General features: G+C 44.8%; 1 protein-coding gene across 1 annotated transcript in view; it reads left to right on the top strand.

Moving 5' to 3' along the window:
• The first annotated feature begins 2,125 nt into the window (after positions 1-2,125).
• Gpr158 (G protein-coupled receptor 158) overlaps positions 2,126-9,966 on the top strand; it is a 337,748-nt gene continuing 329,907 nt past the window's right edge. The window contains exon 1 of the mRNA XM_048461085.3: positions 2,126-3,843. Coding sequence (XP_048317042.3) covers positions 2,942-3,843 — 902 coding nt within the window. The 5' untranslated portion in view covers positions 2,126-2,941. The remainder of the gene's footprint in view (positions 3,844-9,966) is intronic.

The raw sequence follows: 9,966 nt of genomic DNA, 5'->3' as shown, positions 1-9,966 counted from the left end.
GCATAGGAGCATATGTTGTAAAGCAAAATTTAACCAAAATCAGATATTATACTGGCTAGTTTTATGTTTACCTGACACAGGCTAGATAGTCATTAGAAGGAGGGAGCCTCAATTGAGAAAATAAGATTGGGCTGAAAGTCCTGGGTTCCATAAGAAATCAGGCTGAGCAAACAACAGAAAACAAGCCAGTAAGCATCATTCTTCCATGGCCTCCATGTTCCCCCCTTTTGGTTTTTTTTTTTTTTATGACAAGGTTTCTCTCTGCAGCATTGGCGCCTGTACTGGAACTAGTTCTTGGAGACCAGGCTGGCCTTGAACTCACAGAGATCTGCCTGCTTCTGCTGGGATTAAAGGTGTGCTCCACTCCTGCTGGCTGTTCCTGCCCTTTTTGAGTTCCTGTCCTGGCTTCTTTTGATGAAGGACAATGATGTGGAAGTGTAAGTCAAATAAATTCTTCCATCCCCAATTTGCTTTGGGTCACAGTATTTCATCATTGCAATAGTACCCCTAACTAGGACAGATATGAACACAGAAGCTACATAAACAAATACAAGTGGAATAACTATTCTTTTCATAACTACAAAAATTCACTTGGAAATCACATACAGCAGTTGAGAAGCCTGGCTGCTAAGTCCTGCTCCAAAAGCCTTCATCCTTAGATCACTGCATAGAACTTTCCTCATGAGAAAGGAACAATCAGATTCACCACCTTCTTGTTCATTCATTAGTTACCAAGTACATATTGAGAGCTTATCACGTGTCAGCCTGGATGTTCAAGGTGCTGCCATGACTGTGGCGGAGAGTTTTGGTGCTTTGTCTCTCACATCCTAGTACTTAGCTATTGCTATTACGTGATGTGGATGGGGCACTTCATTGCGAGCTTTGTCTGCAGTGGAAACATTTAGGGATGGGACCTCTCACTAATGGATTAATGATGCACAGGGACAAGGTTGCCATAAAAAAAAGTCAGTTTGGTCCTTCCCTTGATGCTTGTTTCTTATAGGGCCAAATGACTTCTCTCTTCAATAACTCCTGAGCATCATAATATCTTCCATGTTCTGATGTATTCAGAAGGTCGTTCATTACCAGTCCCCCAAATCAGGGACTACCTGAGTTTGGACACCCAGTGTGCAAAACTAAGAGCTAAATGGACATTTTTTCTTTATATGTCAGTCTATTATGACAGAAACCCAGAATAGACTGAGGTATTTTCTCATTAGAGCAAAATGACACAGCACAGTGCATCTAGGCAGTACTTTCTTGGAATGCCATGAGTGGCGTTTTGTGAATTGAGGGCTAAAATGAACCTGGAACTTTTTCTGTGTGGCTTGAGGAATTTGGAACTGCATATGTGTCCAGTAAAACAGGTCTCTGTACACTCTCAAATGTCATGGGAACCTTCAAGTAATACAGTCGGGTGACTTAGCAGCCCTATCAATTATTTGAGGAGCTGTCACACCTATTCAACCCTTCTCTGAAATCTGAGTTGTTATTCATCAATTCTAGTAACTCACTGACAGTGACTTTGCATCCACACAACACAGATTCGCTCCTTCTAGTCTTCCCTCTCTCACAGTCTGCAGCATGCACTTTTTGGTCATTCTCCTTCTCTACACATCTTTATTTTCACAGGTTCCCTTCCATTCTGGCACCGAAGAAGAGGTTCCTTTAATATGACATTTATTTTTCCTTGAAGCTCAGCCAGTAGATGTCTCCATTACTCTCTCACAGCTAAGACCATCCTCAGCAAGCCAGGTTTAATCATTTCCTTAACCGACAACAGGGAAGGGAATTTGATCATTTGCCTAAAAAATGAGCAGATGCTGAGAAGGACACGTTTCCATCCTACGTTCCCCCCAACCCCCCAGTTTCAGTCAGAAATGAAAACTACTCCCTTCTCCTTCTTTTCCAGGCAAAAGAAAGGCTGATTTAACTAAGCAAGCAAGATGCCAACAGCCTCCTCCTTCTCAGTACGTCCAAGTTTCTTTTGCTCTCAGCCACCGAAAGCGCCGCTTCTCCCCTCCTTTCCGCCCACTTCTTGCCACCCCTGCAGGTTTCCGAGTCATCAGGGAACACGAGTGGGTGAAAGCACCCGCGCCGCCGCCTCCTCCTCCGCCTCCTCAGTGCGCCTCGGGTTCAGCACTGGACAGCTCCCGCCCCAGCCAACAAATGGCAGTCAGCTGATTGACAGAGGCACCGACCAAACAGGGCACAAGACGACTTGAAGCCGCCCTACAAGGGTTTGGTTGCGGCCAAGCTGTCTCTTTAAACTGGTTTCAACTGAGAGCAGGGAGCGGCAGCGGTGTGGTTTGTGGCTAAACCTAAAGGCTCCACTTAACCAGCTGCCTGGCTGTCTGGACTCCAGAGACACGAACGTCTTCAAAGAAAACCCTGGCTCCTTGGGACTCGCCGCTGCGCTCGCGGCGTGGGTCTGTGTGCGCGCTTGCATCTCCCGGCGAAGGGGTCCAGGAGGGGCCAGAGCCGGGAGGCGGGAACGACCTGCCAAGGGTGAGATGATGGAGCAGCGTCTTCGGCGGCCGCAGTGGCAGCATCAGCATCAGCAGCATCAGCATCAGCTCTTGAACACACCTCAATGAGAGCGGCGGTGGAAGAGGCTGAACAGAAAGACGTAAGCGGGCTAACTATAGCTGCCGGGGATGTAACCTGTTTGGCTCAAGGCTGCGAGGTGCGTAATCCCGACCCGACCCATTGTGGAGCGGGCGCAGCCAGCATTGCCACAGGTGATTTGGTCTGTTACGGCAGCTGAGCGAGCTGGGCCAATTTCTAAACATTCTTATTTTAAAGTCCATCTACACTGAGCGCCACCTGGAGAAGGAGGAAGACAATCTTTCCCCCAGTAAAAGTCTTACTGGTGATAATTTGAAGACCAACATTTACAAAGTGACTCCTCCGGTTACCTCCTTTCTTCTGTGCTAGACAGATGAGAGTCATGGCTTACTCTTCACTCTTCTGCCTCCTGCTCGCTCAGCTGGGATTGGGAGCGGTTGGCGCCAGCTTTGACCCCTCGGGACAGCCGGATTCCCCTCGAGAGAAGACCCTGAGGGGGAAGCAGCATGGCCAACAGCTGGAGCGAGCCTCTGTCCCGGACCCCTCTACTCCCTGGAGCCGCTCCACCGACGGCACCATCTTGGCACAGAAACTAGCCGAGGAGGTGCCCATGGACGTGGCCTCTTACCTCTACACCGGGGACTTCCACCAGCTGAAGCGAGCCAACTGCTCCGGGCGCTACGAGTTGGTTGGCCTGCCTGGGAAGTCACCGGCCCTAGCTAGCTCCCATCCCTCCTTGCACGGGGCGCTGGACACTCTGACACACGCCACCAACTTCCTCAACATGATGCTACAGAGCAATAAGTCTCGGGAGCAGACCGTACAGGATGACCTGCAGTGGTACCAGGCCCTGGTGCGGAGTCTCCTGGAGGGTGAGCCCAGCATCTCCCGGGCGGCCATCACCTTCAGCACCGAGTCGCTGTCCACGCCCGCCCCGCAGGTCTTCCTCCAGGCCACCCGCGAGGAGAGTCGCATCCTGCTCCAGGACCTGTCCTCCTCCGCTCACCACTTGGCCAATGCCACTCTGGAAACCGAGTGGTTCCACGGGCTTCGGCGAAAGTGGAGGCCCCACTTGCACCGACGCGGCTCCAATCAGGGACCACGGGGCCTGGGTCATAGCTGGCGGCGTAGGGATGGACTCGGAGGAGACAGAAGCCACGTCAAGTGGTCTCCACCTTATCTGGAGTGCGAGAATGGGAGTTACAAGCCGGGGTGGCTGGTCACTCTCTCCGCTGCCTTCTATGGGCTTCAGCCTAACCTGGTTCCGGAATTCAGGTAGGGAGAGGGGAAAAGGGCACAAACAGTTTTCCTTTGGTTTTGCAAGTGGGCAGTCTGGAAAAGCACACTTGTCTTTCGGTGATACTTAAATCTCCAGCCTTGGAACAGAGCCTCAGGCTAAAGGATGCCCAGGCGGGCTCATGTGGAGAGGGGTGGGAAATGCCCGGGTCTGTCTGCTTCAGGCACTCTTGGGAAGGTTTTCCCTGGTGTGCGGGGTGGGGGGGGGGGGAGCAACACTTGACCTCAATCCTCCCAGACCACAAGGGTGGTATCCTGGAACTTTGGGGGAGCTTGGAATGCGTCTATCAGGCAGAGTTGAGAAAATCAGATGAGAGGAAGAACAAATTAAGCAAGATGCAGGGAATGAGAATTCCTTGCATCTGCCACTTCGGGGTAGCCTCTGCCCACTTCCTATGAGTGTAGTCTGGAGCGCGAGCCTGCTGTTAGTCAGCTACCAGAGCGTGTAATTAAACCTGTGCCATCCCCTGGGCAGTTCTGGCCACTCAGCACTGAGTCACTCCAGCAGTAGAGCCGTCTCCCGGATCCAGACTTGGCAATTTGGTCAGAGCACTTCTATTGGCTTTCCTCCCTCTCCTAGTCATCGGCTTTCCTTCCCCGGTGTCTTCCTCCTCCCGTTCTGTTAGGCACATCTGAAGGTTCTCCACTAGTGTCGGGGAGGGAGGAATTAGTCAGTTCTACCCAAACAGAAGACTGGGAAGAAACTTCAGCATCGCACTTTATGGCATTGAAGAAAAACTAGCATTTGCAAATTAGCTCTGTTGTCCCTCAACCTCATGGCGAGGAACTTCTAGAAGCAGCGTTTTAGGAATGGAAGTAAAGAAGGAACAAAAAGGAAAGAGGAGAAACTCCAGAGATAGTCTTGGAGAGAATTGCAAGTGAACGGGATCTCACAGGGCGTCCGATGGGAAACTCTAGAAAGAAGGGAAGGGGGATTGGAGTTACTTTTATTTATTTTTCATTTAACCTTTTGGGGACTTGTAAAAATCAAGAAAATGTTAGTGTGTGTGTGTGTGTGTGTGTGTGTGTGTGTGTGTGTATGTGTGTATGATTTTATTTACTTTTGCTTTAGTACTTCAGGGACAGGATGCTAGCATGCCAAAACACACCAGAATAAGCAAGGCAGGGCAATCAGTGAGCTTCAGAAGCTTGTCTTGGCATTGCTCTTTACTGTAGAAGTGCCTTAGATGTATTGTTAAACCTCTTTGGGCCTCAGGTACTTATTTACCAAAAGAGAGAATTGAAACGGTTGCCTGTAGAAAATTATACAGTCTTAAAATTCTGTAGCGTCTATACCAGCAACACTTGAAAGGGCATAAAGAACCCCCCTTGCTTCTTTGATTCTACATGACCCCCCCCATGTGTGTTTATGGCTTTTAAAAAGATCTTATCTTAAACTGCAGCAACCTTCTCACTTTCAGGCTAATCCCATTTCCTCCTGATCCTTTCAGGATCCTCTTCATAAGGGCTCAGACCAGTTTTGAATCCTTGCCACAGCATTTTCCCAGAAGAGAGCTCAGCGGATGCTGTCTATAGCCAAGAAACCGTGACCTTTAGATGTTCTTTTCCAGAGAGTCTAAGGATCAACCCCCCTTTCCTTTCTTTTTCTTCTTTCTCCCCCTCTCCTCTCCCCTTCCTCCATTCCCTCTGTCTTCCCTTTCCTTTGGTATTAGGTTCTGTGTTAACTGCCTGCTAGAGCTATCTTGACTTTTCTCAGGAGTCTTCTGAATTGTGCATTACTGTTTTCTCTGATTTTCAGCAAAGGAATCTAAAATAACAGAGGGGCTACATTCATGGTCGATGACACAGACATTAAAGAGAGGAGCCAAGATGAAAGCCCACTTTTGCTTTTACCCAGTATGTGAAGCCCTGTTTCATGGATATGACTTAGTGAACCAGGCAGCTAATTCATCAGAATGAAAATGGTTCCAAGGATCAGACGTGGGACCAGGAGGAAGACCTTCTTGTTTTAGAACTGTTTTCTCCCTTTCTGTTCTTCTTCTTTGCCCCCTCTGTCTCCCTTTGTCTATCTGTCTCTCTCTCTGTCTTTTTTTTTTCATTCAACCCCCCACATGTTGGGGATGTAACCTTGGGCACAACATAGACTAGTCAAGGGTTCTACTATCGATTCACACCACCAGCCCTTAGACTCTTTTCTCTTATGATCAGGAACAATATATTGTCTCAAGGTACTTAGTTTTTCAGCCAGTCAAGGGGAAAGGCTGAATATGCAAAAGGGTCCAAATTTGTGAGGACTACACATTCCTTGACTATGCCCAGTAAAAGTTTGTTTCTGTAAGTGCTTTTATAGTCACCAGTTGTGTTCTTCAGCTAAGGTACAGAACCAGTCCTTATATGCCTGGCTGCCTACAGAAGCTTGTCTGGTTCAGGACATCCACAAAGAGTATTGTCTGTTCCAGTGAGTACCACCTACTCCATAGATGTACTACTCTTCATTTCAAACCTGTGTTGAAGACACAAAAAGTTGGTCTCTGTAGGAACTAGAAGAACTATTCAAGGTATCAGGTGTTGTTTCCCAAGGACACAAACTAGACAAGAGAAGGGACTTATCCAAAAGTCATACATACAGTTTGTAGCAACAATGGAACTGGGTCATAGACTTCCTTTCCCAATTTAGAAGTACACATTAGATATATCTATGGCATGTTTTTTCAGCTCCATGCATTGAAACTGGACTAGAATGGGAACCTCTTTGTTAAATGCATAAACATCTTTCTGGCAATGGTTAGGACTGTTCAATACCCAGGACTAGTACAAGATACTTTATCATTTTTGCATAATAAATGCAAGTGAGTTCCTTTGAGATTTACATTTTTTGTAGTTGTTTTATACTGAATGTTAAAGACAGGGCTCTCATGGACTAAGTAAAGTGCTCTACAACTGAGGTACACCTCTGTCATGGAAATTTCCCCCTTCTTGATGAGATGAAAGAAATTCAGGACTAATTTGATTTTATACCATTTTCCAGTTGTGGAAACTCAGACCCAAAGAACTAAAGAAATTTCTCAGAAGTGACACAGCTCTTTGAATGTGGTACTTCAGAATTGATGGGGACATTATTTTTTGAGCACTTACTATTGGTTGGTTGTTATATCTGAACCACTACATTTGCTTCTTAAAACTCTCCAGTACTTACAATATCAAAACCCTGAGTAGCCTGTCCAAGCTGTGAACTGCTCTTTAAGGAGTGCCACCCACCCATGATGCCTGTTCAGTCTCTGAGTTAACACACAATGCTTTCAACATCTTCATTCCCCATTGTTGAGTTTACATTTTTATTGTTTATTTAAAAGATAGTATTTGCTGGAGTTAATATATTTTCCACAAATAAGTGATATACATTTATTCGTGTTGGCTAGCCATGCAATAAATTGTTCTGTGTAATGAGAAGAGTGCTACACTAAAACTAACCACTTTACTTCAGCTCCCACTTTTGTTTAGTTGGGCTACATCGTCTGTCTGGGAACTTGTTTCAGCATAATAAAAATGTAAAATGGGCATGATGATCCTCATGTACCTCTATATATCTGTGTTAGTAGTTGCCAAGTGGCTTACCCAAACAATGGACAAGTAGCTTTGGAAGTCAGATAATATAAACAAATTCAGTACTTGGAGAAGGGATATTTCTATGTCATGATCATTTGCTCATGTAATTCGCATAAAAATCCAATTAATGTGTACAATGTAAAGAGTATAAAGTAATGTAAAGGAAAACTCCACTTCAAGATGAGATGAAACCAAGTGTGATTTGAGTTTCCTGGTCTTGAAGGAACTCTGAAATATACTGAAACCCAGTATCAAGTTGTACCAGAGCAAAAGTCTCCATCCATCTCACTTAGACTCATTGAAGATTAGTAATATTTTCACACTTTGGGGCTCTGTACCTCCTCTTCACAGAGCTCTAGTTTCGATCTACCACCGTGGTTGTCTGTAAACTATTTGGGGAAGTGTTTCTTGTGGTCCCCGAGAATTTTTCCATCTTCTAGAAAATGTGTTTGAATGCAGAAGTGGGACATGTTGCCAAATAAATTACAAGAATGAATGCTCTTATAATTGCCTGTGCTCTAGAGAGGGAGCTAGGCCCCTTCAGACACTGATTTTACAGCCTTAGCTCCTGCATGAGCCAAGTGTTATTTTTAACTCCAGAAAGGTTCTGTGGGCTAGACAGTGCCCAGGTTTAAAGACTCTCCTTTTCAGCTTTCAGTGTGATTGAATGTGGCACACACTGCATTTCATGATTATATTTTAATGTCCCAGCATGCCAAGAGTATGCTATTGATGCGATTTTGTGCTTAGTTGGTCAGCAGCATCAGGGCCTGATCTGTTTTCTCTCTTTAGTTATAGTTTTGTGTATGAATGGATGGTCAAGCTGAATACAGCACCTTGGGTTGCTGAAACCATTGGCAACTTGAGAGTTGCCATGCACCAATAGAAAGCTTACTGGAACTGGGCTGTGCTTCAGAGAGTTTGAAGCCCATAGTTATTCAGCTTTTGCTCAGTGTGGCAATGGCAATACAGCATCGGAGCTTGTTTTGTTGGTCTTTTAGCCTTATCTGCCTTTTAGCTTTTAGTAACAATTCTTCTCTATGTGCAATTTTTACTTTGACAGGTCACTTGTTTATTTAACAAGAGTCTATTCCTATAGGAAAAACCTTGCTCTACAGAAGCATTTAGGTGGATGGATGTTCTATGAAATATATTTTTGAGTTAGAAGAAGATTAATGATTTAGGCTTGAAGTGTTTTGCAGCCCTTCTCACTTCACTTCCTAAAACGCCAAGGCTACACAGGGATGGTGACAGAATTGTTTATTTATACCTTAGACTATTGCGGTGCCTCAAAGCAATTGCAGGATTTCTCTAGTTTACTACAGTAGAGTTTATGGAAAATACATACTGGCTGCTATAGAATTTATCTCCAATATTAGAAAATTTAACTATCTTCTTTTGCTCAAGAGGGGCAGTCTCTCTCTCTCTCTCTCTCTCTCTCTCTCTCTCTCTCTCTCTCTCTTTCTATCTATCTTCATGCCCCCTCAATATACATCATCATTAAATGAAATGTCCATTCAAAATAAACTAAGCCAGTTAGTTCTTACTCATTATAATGCCTGTTATAATTTGCCTCTACTTAAAAATATAACTAAAGCAAGGCAATGTATTTCTAATGTTTTTCCAACTATCAAAACACAGAGTACCTATAACTTAAGAGAAACTGTATTTTCATAAGTTTAACCTTCTCCTTTTCACCATTTATACTTCATGTGGATGTTGCATCATTATGAAAGACTTACATACAGTTACATGACACAGGACTCTTATTTGGGAGAAGAAAAGATGTGTCAGTAAAGAACTATGTAGTCTATCATTTCTAAGATGTTTCATTCTCACTTTTTCATGTTTCTCAAACCCAAATAAATTTTACAATTAGGGGGCCTATCGTTATCAATTGTTATTCATTTTCCTTTGTTCACAGTGAAAAGCACTGCATCTAAGAATCAATGGCGTCTTACCTTTGATGAACTGCGATACTGTGAAAGAAGAAAACACTCCAAGTTTTCTCAAAAGATAAAGCTCTACCATCACTGGTAGAAAGCTATGCATGTATGCAACATGAAATCCATGTCTTTCTCAGCACTGTATGCAGACTGTCTTGCCATATGTCTTCATCACAATTCTGTTTAAAATGATGAGCTAGTCCAGAGGGATGGCTCAGCATTAAAGCTCTTTCAGAAGAACCAAATCTGGTTCTCAGCACAAAGGCCAGTAATTGCAGCTCCAGGAGATGCAATGCCCTCCTCTGACCTCTATGGGTACTGCACTCCTGTGAATATATATTCATTTTTCATTCATTCATTTATGCCCAGCAATACTTAAATATGCATGGGTATCCCATGTATGGCGGTTCTTCAGTTGTTCCTATCCTGGTTAGTCCTAGATGCTTGTGTTATTGTCACATCCAAGGTTCCACAGTCTTCCCCTCTGCTGTCCATCCAGCATATTTTGGGCATTCCTCTTTGCCTTATCCTGTGCACTCCTCCAAACAGTGCTATCCTCGGGTATCTGTTGTCATTCATTCTCATAACA

Source organism: Myodes glareolus, chromosome 14, assembly GCF_982192425.1.
Source record: "Myodes glareolus chromosome 14, mMyoGla1.1, whole genome shotgun sequence".
NCBI classification, from domain to species: Eukaryota; Metazoa; Chordata; class Mammalia; order Rodentia; family Cricetidae; genus Myodes; species Myodes glareolus.
Note: the sequence above shows the minus strand (reverse complement) of the source record. Positions and strands in the feature narration are given on the sequence as shown.